The sequence below is a fragment of the Taurulus bubalis genome (genome assembly GCF_910589615.1).
Source record: "Taurulus bubalis genome assembly, chromosome: 8".
Classification (NCBI taxonomy): Eukaryota; Metazoa; Chordata; class Actinopteri; order Perciformes; family Cottidae; genus Taurulus; species Taurulus bubalis.
Window position 1 is genome coordinate 27,705,894 of NC_136596.1, and position 19,246 is coordinate 27,725,139.

At 48.1% G+C, this 19,246-nt stretch overlaps 1 protein-coding gene across 2 annotated transcripts in view; it reads left to right on the top strand.

The window, feature by feature from the left end:
- Positions 1-819: 819 nt before the first annotated feature.
- Positions 820-19,246, top strand: part of ppp3cca (protein phosphatase 3, catalytic subunit, gamma isozyme, a) — a gene marked incomplete at its 5' end in the record, with an annotated part of 29,544 nt that continues 11,117 nt past the window's right edge. For both annotated transcript variants that reach the window (XM_079222616.1, XM_079222615.1), the window contains 6 exons: positions 820-886; positions 8,246-8,443; positions 12,961-13,085; positions 17,152-17,263; positions 18,144-18,289; positions 18,391-18,530. In XM_079222616.1, coding sequence (XP_079078742.1) covers positions 820-886; positions 8,246-8,443; positions 12,961-13,085; positions 17,152-17,263; positions 18,144-18,289; positions 18,391-18,530 — 788 coding nt within the window. The remainder of the gene's footprint in view (positions 887-8,245; positions 8,444-12,960; positions 13,086-17,151; positions 17,264-18,143; positions 18,290-18,390; positions 18,531-19,246) is intronic.

The window sequence follows — 19,246 nt, forward strand, 5'->3', positions numbered from 1 at the left end:
TCAAGCTAAAACTACAAACATTACAGCCGTTTGCAGGGGCTAATCATGCATTTGACACAGCAGCAGTATCTCAAGGTGTTTTTTATTCATCGTTTTTGATCTGAAACAAAAGAAGGAGAACAAAAAAGAAGCTATAGAAGGTATGTCGCATGTGGGAACGCACCCCTAAACCACGCGTTAGGGGTGCGTTCCCATATGCGACATACCTTCCCGTCGCGTCACATCGGCGCCACCATGTTGGAGGAGATCCACCGCCTCCTCCTCCTGCTGTCAGATTACACCGTAATCTGAGGGGGAGGAAACACTGACAAGACGCCGTCTGCCTGCCGGGTAGGACTCGTCTGCTTCTCGGGGAGGACTCTGCGTTCACCCGCAACCGAGGAAGCGTTTAACTTAACGTCAAGACTATTTCGTTTATTTTTCGAGTGAGGAAATGAAAGCGCCAGTTCCCGCCGCCGTCTTTGCCGACACGTTAAGATGTCAGCTGGCTAACTAGCTGGAGAAAGAAGAGTAACTCAATCGGATTAGCCTCCAGGACAGCCTCCAGGTGCCGTCTGCGCGTGACAGCTAGCTCGCGACCCGCCTCGCCTCGCTAAACTAGCTAGGTAATTAGCTCCGCCGACCCACAACGAGAGCTCTGCCGGGAGAAGCGGCGGGGCACCGGACCGACAGACCCGGCCGTCAGAGCCTCAGACCCGGCCGACAGACGAGGCGGAGCGGCGGCCACCAGCCGGATGTGCTAGCTTGTCTCCGGGCCAGCTGGCGAGAGAGAGACATCGAGATTTGAGCCCCGGCATTTAGACCTGAGACGAAGCAAAGATGTCCGGGAAGGATAAGGACAAAGACAAGGCGGAGAAGCAGTCCACGACGGAGCGGCTGGTGAAAGGTGAGTGCGCCCTTTCCGATGCTCGCGCGTACCCTGAACGTTACTTTCTTTTGGGGAAACACCTGTGGCTTCTGGGGAAACTTTCTCCTCCCTGTCAGAGGAGAAGTGTGTTTTATACATGGGCAGTGCTTTGTGTCGAGTCATGAGGTCCTCCATCGTCCTGTCTAGCTTCCCTTCCCTTCACCAGATGCTCAGAGATGAGGGATGCATTGAGGCATCTTTTATTTCTATTTCAAAATAATTGCTCAACATATAATTTAATAGATAATCCCCATAGTTGTCCACTAATATAGGTAATACAGCGACATATAGCGGAACTCAAAGGCCAAGAAGTCAGCCTCCCCTTGACATTTAGGATGGATGCAATCTGAATTCACCAGATCGTGGAACAGCTCGGGTTACCGGCACCGCTCTGTGACACCAAACCAGGCGAGGCTGGTTGTTGTGTCTGAGGTAGCTCCTGGGGGAGAGAACCCAACACCTCCAGCACCACCGCTCTGTGAACACCAACACCACCGCTCTGTGAACACCAACACCACCGCTCTGTGAACACCAACCCAACACCACCGCTCTGTGAACACCAACCCAACACCACCGCTCTGTGAACACCAACCCAGCACCACCGCTCTGTGAACACCAACCCAACACCACCGCTCTGTGAACACCAACCCAGCACCACCGCTCTGTGAACACCAACCCAACACCACCGCTCTGTGAACACCAACCCAACACCACCGCTCTGTGAACACCAACCCAACACCACCGCTCTGTGAACACCAGCACCACCGCTCTGTGAACACCAGCACCACCGCTCTGTGAACACCAACACCACCGCTCTGTGAACACCAACACCACCGCTCTGTGAACACCAACCCAACACCACCGCTCTGTGAACACCAACCCAGCACCACCGCTCTGTGAACACCAACCCAACACCACCGCTCTGTGAACACCAACCCAGCACCACCGCTCTGTGAACACCAACCCAACACCACCGCTCTGTGAACACCAACCCAACACCACCGCTCTGTGAACACCAGCACCACCGCTCTGTGAACACCAGCACCACCGCTCTGTGAACACCAACCCAACACCACCGCTCTGTGAACACCAACACCACCGCTCTGTGAACACCAACCCAACACCACCGCTCTGTGAACACCAACACCAATGCTCTGTGAACACCAACACCACCACCACCGCTCTGTGAACACCAACCAAACACCACCGCTCTGTGAACACCAACCCAGCACCACCGCTCTGTGAACACCAACACCACCGCTCTGTGAACACCAACACCAACGCTCTGTGAACACCAACACCACCACCACCGCTCTGTGAACACCAACCAAACACCACCGCTCTGTGAACACCAGCACCACCGCTCTGTTAACACCAACACCACCGCTCTGTTAACACCAACACCACCGCTCTGTGAACACCAACCCAACACCACCGCTCTGTGAACACCAACCCAACACCACCGCTCTGTGAACACCAACCCAACACCACCGCTCTGTGAACACCAACACCACCGCTCTGTGAACACCAACCCAACACCACCGCTCTGTGAACACCAGCACCACCGCTCTGTGAACACCAGCACCACCGCTCTGTGAACACCAACACCACCGCTCTGTGAACACCAACACCACCGCTCTGTGAACACCAACACCACCGCTCTGTGAACACCAACACCACCTCTCTGTGAACACAAACCCAACACCTCCAGCACCACCGCTCTGTGAACACAAACCCAACACCACCAGCACCACCGCTCTGTGAACACCTCCAGCACCACCGCTCTGTGAACACCAGCACCACCGCTCTGTGAACGCAGACTGCTGTACATCCCCTCCACTGAAGGGCAGTGCCAGAGTGTCCTTGCAGCGACTGGAATGCTGCAGCGTGAGCAGTGGGGGAGAGGGTGAGTTAATTGTGGAAAGAATCTCCCCAGTGATGTTCCCAACATGGCCAGTCACATGGTGGAGAGAGATAATAGAAACAACATGACGGGGACGAAGAGAGACGAGACTGTAGTGAGGATGACTCTGCTTTTAGGGCGCGACCCCACACCGATCCGACGCCTGACATAAGTTGTTGATATCCACGACGTGCATGTTTTCTTTTTGATATAATAATGCAAGCTTCGAGGGCAAACCGTCCCTATAGGTGCACGAAGCTTGCATTATGTTCACGCATCATTTTGAAAAATTGCAGACTCTTCGAAATCCATGATAAGTGTTGATCTTTTTGTGGAAGGGATGTTTACAGTGCAACTGGTGGCTGTAAGAGGGCTTAACTGGTAGCCTGCTGAAGACGAATGCTGCTCTGCTTGTGTAAGTCAACAGTTGAGCTCGTTCGCCTCGGTGCCTCAACCGCTTTTTAAAACAATCCATTTTTCTCACTCGAGACAGGAGTTCGCGTGGCTCCGTTGTGACGTCGCCGTCGCCCGACGCGACAAAGAGAGTCACGGCAGCTTTCGTCACAAATAGAGCCGCGTTGAGCCCGATCCTGTGTTTTTCAAATCAAAGGCCACGGCTCATCCTGATCGACTGACAGCGACCAACAAACCCCCCGGGCCCGGCTGTGCCGCTTCGACACGCTGCGGTGTGTAATACATTCACGGATAATTAGAGCAATCTGAAGTGGACCGCTCCATTCATCTCCACCCGGCCGCATCTCTGTAATTGAATCCCCCGTTCATTGTGTTGGTTTAGAAAACAATGGCAGCCATATCCCGACTCGTATCGGCTATCCACAAACCATCGGGCTGAGGACAGTCGTGTCTTTTGTCTCCTTGAGTCGTTTGTTGTCGTGCCAGGCGGCGTGTCGGCAGATGTGTGTCTGCAGGTTTGGACGAGTTCATCAAACATTCATGCTAATTAGGCAGGGCAGTATTTTAATAATAAGAAGCCAATCTCGAGGAGGGGGGGGGATGATATTCTTAACAAAAAACCTATTTTTCCCTCCTCTTCACTGGGTTGTGTGGTGGAAAGAAATCCAACAACCTCACGTGGTCGGCCTCGTGGTTGTCCTCCAGCACAGTGTTTGGATTGAGTGGTGTATCTGTATCAGTGTTTGAACAGACCTCTGTTGCAAAGAGACTGTTATCACCGTTCTGAGGAGAGGAGGCTCGTCCCTGTTGGGTGGACGTCCAGCTCTCTGGTGCAGAGACCGGCTATCATCGTCCAGCACGGATCATTAAGGCTCATGAATCTGGCCCGCGTGGCTGTCGCGCTAACGCCTCGCGGCCTGGTTATCTTGTGGCCAATTCTGTGCCGTCGCAGCTTCTTCCTTTCCCAGCGTCTGCTTCGTTGGTCCTAGAGCCCTGCGTCCGTGTAACGAGGCTTTTAAGTAAACAGCCCCTGAAGCTGGAAGCCCTTGCTAATAGAGGCTTTATCTAATCTGCTCTTAAGGCTCGTACCTCAGCTTACAGCCCTCTGTGGCCGGGCCTCGTCCAGGAGCTCTTACCTGTTTATTTATACCGCGCGCTCAACAACAGCAGCTTGTCCTCGGGTTAGCCGCGCTGCAGCTTCCCCACCAGGGCTGCAGCTTCCCCACCAGGGCTGCAGCTTCCCCACCAGGGCTGCAGCTTCCCCACCAGGGCTGCAGCTTCCCCACCAGGGCTGCAGCTTCCCCACCAGGGCTGCAGGAAGGGAAAGCAAACGGGAAGCAGTCAGCATGTTGGCTGAGGGTCCCCTTTGTGGCGAAGGCCATGGGGGTTTTGATTGGATGTCTGGAATAAAGTGTTTAACACTGGCCAACGAGATTTAAAAGTTTTGTTTATGTCCGTAAACAGCCCTCTCGTTTGTACGTCTCTCTAAAGTGTCTTGAGTGAGACGACTACGTCCTTACTACATCACGATGCTCGGTAGCTCAGTGACCGGTGTAGTTTATAGACGACAGCTTTTCACTCCTGATTGCATTCAGGCTTTTACAATTACACAAGGCTGTTTGTTTGAGATCATCAGCTGAACAAAACCTGTGAGTTTCATAAGTGTTTGTTTGCCGCAGAGTTTATTTTCTGCAATAATCTAAAATCTCATCAGCTTTTTGTCGATGGAACCAGGAGGATGGGGTTTAACTAACTATGGTTAACTATCTATGGGTTAACTATGGTTTAACTATGGTTAACTATCTATGGGTTAACTATGGTTTAACTATGGTTAACTAACTATGGGTTAATTATGGTTTAACTATGGTTAACTAACTATGGTTAACTATCTATGGGTTAACTATGGTTTAACTATCTATGGTTTATGGTTTAACTATGGTTAACTATCTATGGTTAACTATATATGGTTTATGGTTTAACTATGGTTAACTATCTATGGTTAACTATATATGGTTTAACTATGGTTAACTATCTATGTTTATGGTTTAACTATCTATGGTTAACTATCTATGGTTAGTCTTAAATGTTTATGTTAGTCTTACATGTTAGTCTTGCATGTTAGTCTTGCATGTTAGTCTTGCATGTTAGTCTTAAATGTTAGTCTTAAATGTTAGTCTTACATGTTTATGTTAGTCTTACATGTTAGTGTTAAATGTTAGTCTTACATGTTCAAGTTAGTCTTACATGTTAGTCTTACATGTTCATGTTAGTCTTACATGTTAGTCTTACATGTTCATGTTAGTCTTACATGTTAGTCTTACATGTTCATGTTAGTCTTACATGTTAGTCTTACATGTTCATGTTAGTCTTACATGTTCATGTTAGTCTTACATGTTCATGTTAGTCTTACATGTTAGTCTTACATGTTCATGTTAGTCTTACATGTTTATGTTAGTCTTACATGTTTATGTTAGTCTTAAATGTTAGTGTTAAATGTTAGTCTTGCATGTTAGTCTTACATGTTCATGTTAGTCTTACATGTTAGTCTTACATGTTAGTCTTACATGTTCATGTTAGTCTTACATGTTAGTCTTACATGTTCATGTTAGTCTTACATGTTAGTCTTACATGTTTATGTTAGTCTTATATGTTAGTCTTACATGTTAGTCTTACATGTTCATGTTAGTCTTACATGTTAGTCTTACATGTTAGTCTTACATGTTCATGTTAGTCTTACATGTTCATGTTAGTCATACATGTTAGTCTTACATGTTCATGTTAGTCTTACATGTTAGTCTTACATGTTCATGTTAGTCTTACATGTTAGTCTTACATGTTCATGTTAGTCTTACATGTTCATGTTAGTCTTACATGTTCATGTTAGTCTTACATGTTAGTCTTACATGTTCATGTTAGTCTTACATGTTCATGTTAGTCTTACATGTTAGTCTTACATGTTCATGTTAGTCTTACATGTTAGTCTTACATGTTTATGTTAGTCTTATATGTTAGTCTTACATGTTAGTCTTACATGTTCATGTTAGTCTTACATGTTAGTCTTACATGTTAGTCTTACATGTTCATGTTAGTCTTACATGTTCATGTTAGTCTTACATGTTAGTCTTACATGTTCATGTTAGTCTTACATGTTCATGTTAGTCTTACATGTTAGTCTTACATGTTCATGTTAGTCTTACATGTTAGTCTTACATGTTCATGTTAGTCTTACATGTTAGTCTTACATGTTAGTCTTACATGTTCATGTTAGTCTTACATGTTAGTCTTACATGTTCATGTTAGTCTTACATGTTAGTCTTACATGTTCATGTTAGTCTTACATGTTAGTCTTACATGTTCATGTTAGTCTTACATGTTAGTCTTACATGTTCATGTTAGTCTTACATGTTAGTCTTACATGTTCATGTTAGTCTTACATGTTCATGTTAGTCTTACATGTTAGTCTTACATGTTCATGTTAGTCTTACATGTTAGTCTTACATGTTCATGTTAGTCTTACATGTTAGTCTTACATGTTCATGTTAGTCTTACATGTTAGTCTTACATGTTCATGTTAGTCTTACATGTTCATGTTAGTCTTACATGTTAGTCTTACATGTTCATGTTAGTCTTACATGTTAGTCTTACATGTTCATGTTAGTCTTACATGTTAGTCTTACATGTTCATGTTAGTCTTACATGTTCATGTTAGTCTTACATGTTAGTCGTACATGTTTATGTTAGTCTTGTATGTTCATGCTAGTATGTTCCTGTGGGTCCAGACTGATCCGGAGAGAGAAGCAGAGCTCCTCTGCTGCATCACTCATTAGAAACACTCACCCACACACAGATTCATCAACGCTTCTTCTCTTCCTTCTCGTTGCACTTTGATTTGCTCTTCGTGGGTGTGACAACATTTTCCTCCTCCTCCTCCTCTTCCTCCTCCTCTTCCTCTCCTCCGCTGGCTCTGCTTATCGCACAAGGAGTTCTGATACGAGCTGATGCGAGTCTTCAGGTGCTGTGATGGCTGTGTGCTGGGCACCCCTGGGTGCTTTGATGAGAGCCGGAGTCCAGGAGGAGAAGGGTTGACTGGTCTAATGCTCCCTTTCTCTTTACGCTGAACAAAGGCCGTCTCTTTTAACAGTTGTGTTGTTGTATTTGTACTTTTCCACTAAGTCTCTGCATGCCCTGCTGAACCCTCTAGCTGGTCACCATGCTTAGTTGGTGCCATAATGTATTTGGCTTGTTATGAGATAAACAGCTGTAATCCCTCTTCCTGCTGGGATCATACTACTGTTTTCAACATGTGCAGCTTAGCCGCTCCGCATTGTGGACGCTTTCAATTTCAGCTTTTCTCCCTCCTTCTTTTTGAGTGGTAGTTGCTGCTCTTCATTAGGACTGCCGGATCACAAGACCTTCCGTTCGGATAGTCGTCATCATTTGAGTCACGTTTCCCACCGGAGACGAGAAAGGAAATACAAGGGAGCAAATGTAACATTCACAGACTGACCGGTCACGTTGAGCCGGACCGGTACACAGCGCTGTAGTTTGGTGATGGCAGCTGGTGTAGAGCTGCAGGCCGGCTTTGTTCTTTTCACCACAGTCAGTGTGCACCGCCTCTAAATCATCCATCAGGTTTTTGGGCGGTGAAAGGATTGTGTTGGTGGTACGGAGCAGATTACTGAGAGCGGGGCTTCTTACCGTCTTGTGTTTGCATCACCTGCATGGCTCCACCACGGAGGTGTGTGCGTTCCTCCTCTTGTGCCAATGACGACGCCTCAGCTCGGGCAATGCCGACGTCAGCACAGCGGTAGACTGCAGAGGGTTTCTTTCAGGGGTCGTGGGTTACTGTCCTGAAGTTTACATCTTTTCCGGCATAGATGCTCCTATTCTAATTGTCTTTTTAATTTAAAAAAGGTTCTACACTAGTTCAACCTTTCTAAAAGCCAAGGAAAGAAAGGAGACTCATTGTGATGAACTGTAAGCTGCTCTTCCTCACAGATGTTGTGTTCTTCCTCCCACAGCCGTGCCATACCCTCCTCAGCACAAGCTGACGGTGAAGGAGCTCTTTGAGAGCGGGAAGCCCAACCCCGAGCTGCTCCGGAACCACCTGGTGAAAGAGGGCCGGGTGGAAGAGGACGTGGCCCTGAAGATCATCAACGACGGGGCCAACATCCTGCGCCAAGAGAAGTGCATGCTGGAGGTGGACGCTCCCATAACAGGTAGGCTGCGTTCATGTAGCGAGCGCCTGAGAACAAACTGTACCCAGCATGCCGTTGGGCGGTGTGTAACACAGGCATGAAAATCCCTCACCTTTCGGCGATATTCGCCGTTTTGAAACCAAAATAGGTGACCTACGTGGATCGTGTAGATCCGAAGAGTTTTTGTTTTTGGGAGGGGGGGTCAACTGTCCGCCGTTTGGAGATTGGAGTGGGACACGGAAAAAAACTGAGGTCGTGATCATCTTAGCAATAGAAGATCTTTGACTGTCGAGTCTTGGCCAATCAGCGTTCAGATGTCTACAGCACTTCATTCCCCTCCCACCAGTTTTTTAATGGCAAGCTAGTCAGCCTGCTAACACGTTAGCTAACGTTGTTGGAGAGACAGCGAGTGAGAATACTGGCAGCGGAGAGTCCGTGGCAGCGTGTGACGTCAGACAGGAGAGCGGCGAGTCAGCGGCGCTGCAGTTCTGCCTACCGACACCTCACTACATATAAGGAGAGGACAATGGAGATTTATCCAACTTTTATTTTAATAAAAAAAACTAAATGAGTTTCCTCCGTAGGGTGGACGGGCTACTGTTTATATTTAAGGGTCTAAGATCTACGTGTAGGAAAAAGTGTATCCTCTAGTTAATTATAATCCATAGAGTTATGCGGTTATAATCACTGTCACACAGAGAGAGATGTGCATGAAATTCGCCGTTTTGAAACCAAAATAGGTGACCTACGTGAATCGTGTAGATTCGATGAGAATTTTTTTGTCGGGGGGTATTTATATTCAGTGAACTGCGAACAGGTGCGCGTGCCAGAAGGGAGCGCGAGTGCATGGAAATATTAACGCGAAGGACCTTGCATCACCAGTGCAGACCACCATCAGAAGCATCTGGCAGTGCTCAGCAGGCCAAGAAACAGACTGCTGAAGAAGAGAAAAGGGCGAGGCTGAGACATGTGGCAAAACAGCGGAAGCGGGCGATGGAGACACTGGTGGTTCAGGCAAAGAAGAAAACATAATCTGGTTCTGAGAGTATTACAAACTGGAAATTGTTATCTTTGCCAATAAAATGTATTACAATCTGAATTACATTGTATTGGCTGTCAATCATGATGGAAGAGTAGACAAGTTAAGTTACAGCATGTCCACCATCTCTTGTGGGGGTTATGCATTAAGCCATTTGTGGTGCCCTTAACATATTGTGCCTCATATACTGTACATGTTAGACCCAGTGACAGGCTGGCATGAAATGGCTTGCATAATACTTAGTAAGGAGGCCATAATAATGTTTGACTCATGGCTCAAGTTAAATTTCTCCAGCTCTCCCCAGGTTGGCAAACAAAGCATCTCAAAATGCATCAGATTGATGCTTTAAAATATGGAATATTTACATTTTTCTTACGGGGGAGCATGCCCCGGACCCCGAACTATGATCATTATGGGTTTTAATTTAAAACCCATAATGATCATAGTTTGTCAGCTTCTCGACTGCAGGTTTTTTTTTTTTTCTCGACTGCAGGTTTTTTTTTTTTTTTACTCAAAGTAGAATGAAGCAAATCACGTCGTTGGGCTTAGCCAACAACGTGACGTCGTGGTCATAAGAGACCCAGAATGAAAGAGTTTAAGGAAGAGGACGCTCTATATGGAGCAGTACAGCTTCCCTCAGTATTTCATACATATTGATAAAGCAGGGTATGTAAATGCAGCCTCTGGAGGGATCAATTACAGTAAAAAGGGCTCACATTTGGCAGATGTAAAGCATACATGTGTATGTTTTTAGTGTTAGTCCATTTTGTTGTTTTAATTAACAGCTCAGGGATGTTCAAGGAGCAACCTGTTTGTGCTTTCTGAAGATGTTTTGCACTGTCACTTCTGTTTTTGAATAAAGGGTTGGAAATGAACGCTTTTTTGATAAAAACATTTTTTTATCCGATTCATCGATTAATCGAAAAAATAATCAACCGATTAATCGATTATTAAAATAATCGTTAGTTGCAGCCCTAATGTGTTCCCACTAGAGGCTAACAGCTCCTCTGTCTCTCCCAGTGTTCCCACTAGAGGCTAACAGCTCCTCTGTCTCTCCCAGTGTTCCCACTAGAGGCTAACAGCTCCTCTGTCTCTCCCAGTGTTCCCACTAGAGGCTAACAGCTCCTCTGTCTCTCCCAGTGTTCCCACTAGAGGCTAACAGCTCCTCTGTCTCTCCCAGTGTTCCCACTAGAGGCTAACAGCTCCTCTGTCTCTCCCAGTGTTCCCACTAGAGGCTAACCGCTCCTCTGTCTCTCCCAGTGTTCCCACTAGAGGCTAACCGCTCCTCTGTCTCTCCCAGTGTTCCCACTAGAGGCTAACCGCTCCTCTGTCTCTCCCAGTGTTCCCACTAGAGGCTAACAGCTCCTCTGTCTCTCCCAGTGTTCCCACTAGAGGCTAACAGCTCCTCTGTCTCTCCCAGTGTTCCCACTAGAGGCTAACAGCTCCTCTGTCTCTCCCAGTGTTCCCACTAGAGGCTAACAGCTCCTCTGTCTCTCCCAGTGTTCCCACTAGAGGCTAACAGCTCCTCTGTCTCTCCCAGTGTTCCCACTAGAGGCTAACAGCTCCTCTGTCTCTCCCAGTGTTCCCACTAGAGGCTAACAGCTCCTCTGTCTCTCCCAGTGTTCCCACTAGAGGCTAACAGCTCCTCTGTCTCTCCCAGTGTTCCCACTAGAGGCTAACAGCTCCTCTGTCTCTCCCAGTGTTCCCACTAGAGGCTAACAGCTCCTCTGTCTCTCCCAGTGTTCCCACTAGAGGCTAACCGCTCCTCTGTCTCTCCCAGTGTTCCCACTAGAGGCTAACCGCTCCTCTGTCTCTCCCAGTGTTCCCACTAGAGGCTAACCGCTCCTCTGTCTCTCCCAGTGTTCCCACTAGAGGCTAACCGCTCCTCTGTCTCTCCCAGTGTTCCCACTAGAGGCTAACAGCTCCTCTGTCTCTCCCAGTGTTCCCACTAGAGGCTAACAGCTCCTCTGTCTCTCCCAGTGTTCCCACTAGAGGCTAACAGCTCCTCTGTCTCTCCCAGTGTTCCCACTAGAGGCTAACAGCTCCTCTGTCTCTCCCAGTGTTCCCACTAGAGGCTAACAGCTCCTCTGTCTCTCCCAGTGTTCCCACTAGAGGCTAACAGCTCCTCTGTCTCTCCCAGTGTTCCCACTAGAGGCTAACAGCTCCTCTGTCTCTCCCAGTGTTCCCACTAGAGGCTAACAGCTCCTCTGTCTCTCCCAGTGTTCCCACTAGAGGCTAACAGCTCCTCTGTCTCTCCCAGTGTTCCCACTAGAGGCTAACAGCTCCTCTGTCTCTCCCAGTGTTCCCACTAGAGGCTAACAGCTCCTCTGTCTCTCCCAGTGTTCCCACTAGAGGCTAACCGCTCCTCTGTCTCTCCCAGTGTTCCCACTAGAGGCTAACAGCTCCTCTGTCTCTCCCAGTGTTCCCACTAGAGGCTAACCGCTCCTCTGTCTCTCCCAGTGTTCCCACTAGAGGCTAACCGCTCCTCTGTCTCTCCCAGTGTTCCCACTAGAGGCTAACAGCTCCTCTGTCTCTCCCAGTGTTCCCACTAGAGGCTAACAGCTCCTCTGTCTCTCCCAGTGTTCCCACTAGAGGCTAACAGCTCCTCTGTCTCTCCCAGTGTTCCCACTAGAGGCTAACAGCTCCTCTGTCTCTCCCAGTGTTCCCACTAGAGGCTAACAGCTCCTCTGTCTCTCCCAGTGTTCCCACTAGAGGCTAACAGCTCCTCTGTCTCTCCCAGTGTTCCCACTAGAGGCTAACAGCTCCTCTGTCTCTCCCAGTGTTCCCACTAGAGGCTAACAGCTCCTCTGTCTCTCCCAGTGTTCCCACTAGAGGCTAACAGCTCCTCTGTCTCTCCCAGTGTTCCCACTAGAGGCTAACCGCTCCTCTGTCTCTCCCAGTGTTCCCACTAGAGGCTAACCGCTCCTCTGTCTCTCCCAGTGTTCCCACTAGAGGCTAACCGCTCCTCTGTCTCTCCCAGTGTTCCCACTAGAGGCTAACCGCTCCTCTGTCTCTCCCAGTGTTCCCACTAGAGGCTAACAGCTCCTCTGTCTCTCCCAGTGTTCCCACTAGAGGCTAACAGCTCCTCTGTCTCTCCCAGTGTTCCCACTAGAGGCTAACCGCTCCTCTGTCTCTCCCAGTGTTCCCACTAGAGGCTAACAGCTCCTCTGTCTCTCCCAGTGTTCCCACTAGAGGCTAACAGCTCCTCTGTCTCTCCCAGTGTTCCCACTAGAGGCTAACAGCTCCTCTGTCTCTCCCAGTGTTCCCACTAGAGGCTAACAGCTCCTCTGTCTCTCCCAGTGTTCCCACTAGAGGCTAACAGCTCCTCTGTCTCTCCCAGTGTTCCCACTAGAGGCTAACAGCTCCTCTGTCTCTCCCAGTGTTCCCACTAGAGGCTAACCGCTCCTCTGTCTCTCCCAGTGTTCCCACTAGAGGCTAACAGCTCCTCTGTCTCTCCCAGTGTTCCCACTAGAGGCTAACCGCTCCTCTGTCTCTCCAGTGTGCGGTGATGTCCATGGCCAGTTCTTTGACCTCATGAAGCTGTTTGAAGTGGGCGGCTCTCCCAGCAACACGCGCTATCTCTTCCTCGGCGACTACGTGGATCGAGGATACTTCAGCATTGAGGTAAGCTGTTCATGATTATTGATTTTACAGTTTACATTCAACTCCTTGGGTTGTGAAGACGTATAGCTTTCTGTTTGTATTCCATGTTTGTGTTGTTCACTGCAGCAGAAATGGTTCTGTAGATATTTTCTGACTTTATACTTTTTCTTTGATTGGAAATGAAAGTATAATGTATTTCTGCTGCAGTGGAAATGAACTGTGCAAAAACATGTGCATTGTTTCCACCGCTCTGCATTGATTCAATAAGGTGTCTGTGTTGTGACCGGCACTGTGTTTGTCAGTTGGTCTCATGAAGCTGCTTCACTGTGCTGCATGGAGGAGGACCTGCTGTCTGTTGTTGGGCTGGAGTGTCTAAGCTTTGTTCATAGAGTACAGAGCCGTGCTACCCTCTTGCTGCTGCTTGACATGTAATGTAATGTTTGCATTACTCTCTAGGAGCCAGAGGGCGCTCAAACAAATGAACTGAAGAATCCAAAGTCTAGGAGTGTAACTCCTACTATAGGGTTCACCGGCATGAAGCCATGAAGTGAGTGATGTAATCATCTCTTGTTCATGGACGACTTCATTGTCTTCATGAAAGTCCTGTAAAGAAACAGGTCAAGTTTTAAAGATAAAGAAGCGAAGGTTGAACATCCTGTAAACGGTTGTGAATTCGCTGCAAAATATAAACTCAGATGAAGATGTTTAAGGCCTCCTGTTTCCGAGGGTCTCGAAACAAGCTGCTGTGTTTAATCCCTCCACATTGGAAAAGTGTTTTCATCAGTCGACTCTTTGGTGCAGTCACATGATCGCGAGTATAAACTGAGCTTAAGGCGGAGGGAGTGTCCTTCATTGACGGCAGCTGAGCGGAGACAGGCTGGTGCAGCGTCGTTTCTGGGCTTCAGACGTTCAGAAAGCTTCAGCGTCCCGCAGGCCGCTGACCGCCTGGCTAGCTCGCTCATCTCGGCAGCGTTAGCTGTGACGGTAGAAAAGAACGCTCAATTTTATTCTTTTATCTTTTGTATGTGTGCCACAACAGAGGCTGTGCAACAGCATTTACAGTTAAATGAATGGTGATGTCATTGTATTAATGCATTTAGAATGGCAGAGGCAAACGGGTGTAATTTATCTTGGACTTTCAAACAAAGAATTGTTTCAAAATGATGAAATATATAATCCCTTATTAAATAATATCTGGCTGTAAGGAGAAGGTAAGCTGACCTGCAGTCTGGATGCTCTGCAGGGTTAAGATGGCGGGTCAGAATAGCAACACGGATCTTAACGGCTTACGCGGCGTTGCTTTGAGGATCTCGCTGCCAAGGGACCAACTGGGTTTTGCCGTCTGAAATTCTATTCTGAAAGCGCACTTGAAAGGGCACAGTTCATTCTTATTACAGGGTTAAAAATGGAACAGCGCTGCACAAAGTGAAGCTGCAGCTCCCTTATTGAGGCGGCCGGCCTCACCTTGAGGGTGACCCAGTTTTCATGTAATCATCAAGAATAATACAGCTCAATCAAAATGACCACAGGAAGTCAAACTAATCTGCCAAATAGAAATGTAACTAAAACCAGATCATTGAGGTCTTCTTGATCATCATCGTTCATGATATCAGCAGGAGACGCCAGCAGGACACACTCCTCTGACCAGCGCTGAATGAAGAGGACAACGAGCCCTTTTCTGACCCGGTTTGGTTCTGACCTGACGATGATATACAATTGTGATGCCATCAGGGCAGCGCTCTCTTAACCTCCCGTTGTCCTGGGGTCAAAGTGACCCATCAACACACAGACGTGTACACTCTGCACGGGTCATTTTGACCCCAAGACAACGGGACGGTTTCAGTGATATAAAAAAGGAAAAGCATGTTTTGTGTGACTGGTGCAGAGGGAGGTTACTAGTTAGTGGCTACTAGTTAGTGGTTACCAGTTACCGGTTACTAGTTAGATGCTAATAGCTAGTGGCTACTAGTTAGTGGCTACTAGTTAGAGGTTACTAGTTAGAGGTTACTAGTTAGAGGTTAGAGGTTACTAGTTAGAGGTTACTAGTTAGAGGTTAGAGGTTACTAGTTAGAGGTTAGAGGTTACTAGTTAGAGGCCGGTAGTTTATTTTTAAAGGCCGGTATAATAACGATAGTTTAGAGCGGGGAATGGCCGCAATTTTCTTTATTTTCTTTTTTTAAATGAACAATGTTTGACTTTACAAACTTGATGACTACTGCACTGAATATCTAGGAGGCTGGAGGGGGCGGGGCTTCCAGCGCTCACACACCACACGCTGCGCACACAGAGATCGCTGCAGACACGAGCTTTTGAACGTCCGTCCTCAGCTTGATGGAACAAATCTCTCCAGTTGATATTAATGGTGACGTGTAGTCCAGTAAAGCAGCAGTTTTAGGATCCAACAGAGTCTGAGTTCTGTTGCACACGGTCCCATCAGAACACCTGATGCTTGTGTCTGTTCTCTTTTTATATATATATATATATATATATATATATATATATATATATATATATATATATATATATATATATATTGTTTGAAGTTAAAAGGTTTGAAGCTGTAGTTTGAAGTCAAATGTTTTGCATTTATTTATGTTCATAGTGTATACTTTAAAATATTGTTCAATTTGAAGAAGAAAAAATTGCCTTGGCAATACAAAAGTATCGGTTTAGCACCGGTATCGTTAAAAAAAACGATGCCCATCCCAAGTCATAAGGCAGCATGCTAACGTTCTGACCGCTCTGGGGGACCCTAACCCTTCTGATGGGCACGGAGGTGGAGGAAATGTCACAGATGAAAGGAGCTGAAAGAGCATCGGCGATGATGGTGGAACATTGACACCGGATTATTTCCCCACGTGTTTCTGATGGTCTTCTCCACTCGTGAAGCGGCGCAGCGGCCGGAGCATGGTGTGGTGTGGTGTGGTGGTGGTGTGGTGCAGTCGAGTGTGGTGTGGTGCAGTTGGAGCATGGTGTGGTGGTGTGGTGTGGTGCAGTTGGAGCGTGGTGTGGTGGTGTGGTGGTGTGGTGGTGTGGTGCAGTCGGAGGTGTCTGCAGTACTTCCCTCTGAACACGGAGACGCTCATTAGAAGTGACGGAGCGCTGGATGCTGACACGAGACGCAGTCGAGCAATTATCCTAAAAACAGCCTCCAGGCTCTGCCCGGTGCAGCCGATGTGTCTGAAGACGATCATTTCATTCTCATGCAGTCACCGTACAATGATCACGGGTCTGGATAGAATTGGCCACCATGACTGAACCACCATCTGATGGTGGTGGTGTGGTGCAGTCGGAGAGCAACTCTAATGCCGTGTTCACCCCAAAGCAGTTGCGAATTTTCGCAACGCCACTTCGCCTATATGAAAAATTCGCTCTATGTGGTTAATCCGTTTTTTCGCAACCATCGCTGGGGAAAGGGGGCGGGGCTTATCTCCGTGTCTTGAAAACATTTACTATTTCCTTCATCCACCAGGTAAATAACCACTAGTTCTGCTTTATACTTGTTGAGGAAGTCCTACACACGTCGGGACATCAACCGCCCCGTGTCTGGGTTCATAACATTATCCGTAGTCGCACACAGCTCGACTCCTCCAGGACGAGTGTCTGAGTGAAGCCGCTTCCAGCGCTCCTTCAGCGGACCAGCAGTTTCCTTCAGTAACGGCGGTGATGCCGGGCGGAGCTTCTCAACACTGATTGGCTTTCGCAACTCCGCGTCATGCGAATTATTCGCTGGAGTTGAAATATTTGAATGCCGGCGAAAAAGCAAAAAAGCGGAGTTGCGAATATTCGCAACGCGTTTCGCCTCTATCGCGACGCCCGGCGAAAAATCCGCTTTTTCGTAACCTAACGCGGCTGTGCATTGACTTAACATGTAATCTGGTCGCGCGAATATTTCGCAACTGTTTTGGTGTGAACACGGCATTAGAACCAACATCCTCCTGCAGTCATGTGAACAGAGCGACTTGTGTGGGCGGCAGCAGCTGAGCAGCTCACAAGCACTGCCGCATCTTCCACTTCTTCAAGGTCTGTGCATAATCCTCTCTCTCTCTCCCCCCCCCCCTCTTCTCCCCCCCCCCCCCCCCGGCAGTGTGTTCTCTACCTCTGGTCGCTCAAGATCAACTACCCCGGCACCCTCTTCCTCCTGCGTGGGAACCACGAGTGCCGACACCTCACAGAGTACTTTACCTTCAAGCAGGAATGTAAGTGCAGGCGCATCTCTCAGCCACGGGGGAGGGGGGGTGTGTGTGTGTGTGTGTGTGTGTGTGTGTGTGTGTGTGTGTGTGTGTGTGTGTGTGTGTGTGTGTGGCATTAGCATGCACACTCAGACGGTAAAGACGACCCTGCCAGCTGCAGACAGATGCAGCTCCTTCACAGCGCCTCTCCTGCTCCTCTCTGGTTCAGTTGGTCGTTTGGGGCGCAGTGTGACTCTTATAGCATTAAAGAGAGTGAGTGTGTTTAGAAGAAGAAGAAAAGCATGCATGACAAAGTGACTCATCACCTGGAGCTCTGCTCCTCCATGAACTTACTAGAGGCTGCTCATCGCTTCCTCTCCAGACGACGGATCAATACGAGGTCTGAGAGAAGAAACACAACGCAGTTCAGCTCCGATTTGATCTTACTTTATAGTATTCTCATGACTATTTCATTTATTTCCGATTCCACCAGGCTGATGAATGGCAGCCAGCTCTTATAAAACAGATCGGCACATCCCATAAGGAACACTGTGCTCGCTCCTCCGCTGAGTGTAGGTGGGTGTCTCTTTGTCTTTGCACCTGAGGAGGATGAGTCAGAGCATTTCAAGATTTAGTTTCATTTGAACACTTAATGTCTGAAGCTCAGATTCTCCACAGCTGCAACTAAAGAATGATCATTCCGCATACAGAGCTTTAATCTACAGACCTTTTCTCCGTGACCTGCATGGAGCTCGGTACTCGAGCGTCATCTCCAGGTCCGTGCCGGGTCACCTGGCCGCGTCCCGATAAGGAAGTCCACTTCCTCCTGGTCTGTGTGAGGGACTTTGTAGACGTCCGACCAATCTGGACAGATTTTTACAAGGAGCCCGCTGTGTGTCTTCTTTAGGTAAAATCAAATACTCGGAGCGCGTGTACGACGCCTGCATGGAGGCCTTCGACTGCCTTCCCCTCGCCGCGCTGCTCAACCAGCAGTTCCTCTGCGTGCACGGAGGACTCTCTCCAGAAATCAACTGCCTTGACGACATCAGGAAAGTAAGTGGTCGCTCTGCTCATGAGCACATGGAGCTGTGGGAGTGGGAGGGAAAGCCGACGCACAGCCCGGTTGTATTCATTCACATGCGTTTGCTCAACAGTTGGACCGGTTTAAAGAGCCCCCGGCCTTCGGGCCCATGTGTGACCTGATCTGGGCCGACCCCGGAGAGGACTACGGCAGCGAGAAGACGAGCGAACACTTCAACCACAACTCCGTCAGAGGCTGCTCCTACTTTTTCAGGTAGGAGACAAACAGCACTTCATTATGATGGAAGCTATTGGCTTCATATCAGGGGCCAAAACGACTAAATAATGTGACAATACAATAGAAAATAGGCTGCATCAGAGGATGTAGCCTCACCTTTTAGTTTGTGGGTCGAGCAGCGTATTGAGGCTCTCGCAGCAGGTTAACAGGTTAGCAGGTTAACAGGTCATTTGTGTGTTTAACTCGTGGAATATTACTCTTTCAAAATAGGTTGAAGGATGCAAACCGCTGGATGACCACACGGTGTGTCAGGAGGCATTCTGCTTGTACTCTTTTCTTCTATAAAAGCTATACCCGTCTCTTCCGTTCACTGGTTGCAAAAAGACTGAGATGGCGACGTCTTGACCACTATGTCCACTTGTTATGGTCTGTGGTTCAGAGATGCTATAGGTTTAGTCCATCACTAGTTTAAACTAGCTAGCAGGACTGGTTCAGTCAAACCCTTTCCTGACAGGAACCATCGACCTTCTACTGGTGGTAATCTATGACATGCAGGTTGCCTCCACCTTCCTCTGGCTGGTTCCTCATGGAAGGCAGGTGAAGGAAAGAGAGCAGCAGTAGAAGCCCTCCTCTGCTCTGATGCTCAGCACCTTTAACCCAGCTGGAAGTAAAGTGAACGTAGTCCCACAGGCAGGGAAGTCGCAGGAGGCCTCATGCTGTTCCTTTATCACGGCTTTGGAATCAGCTTTACT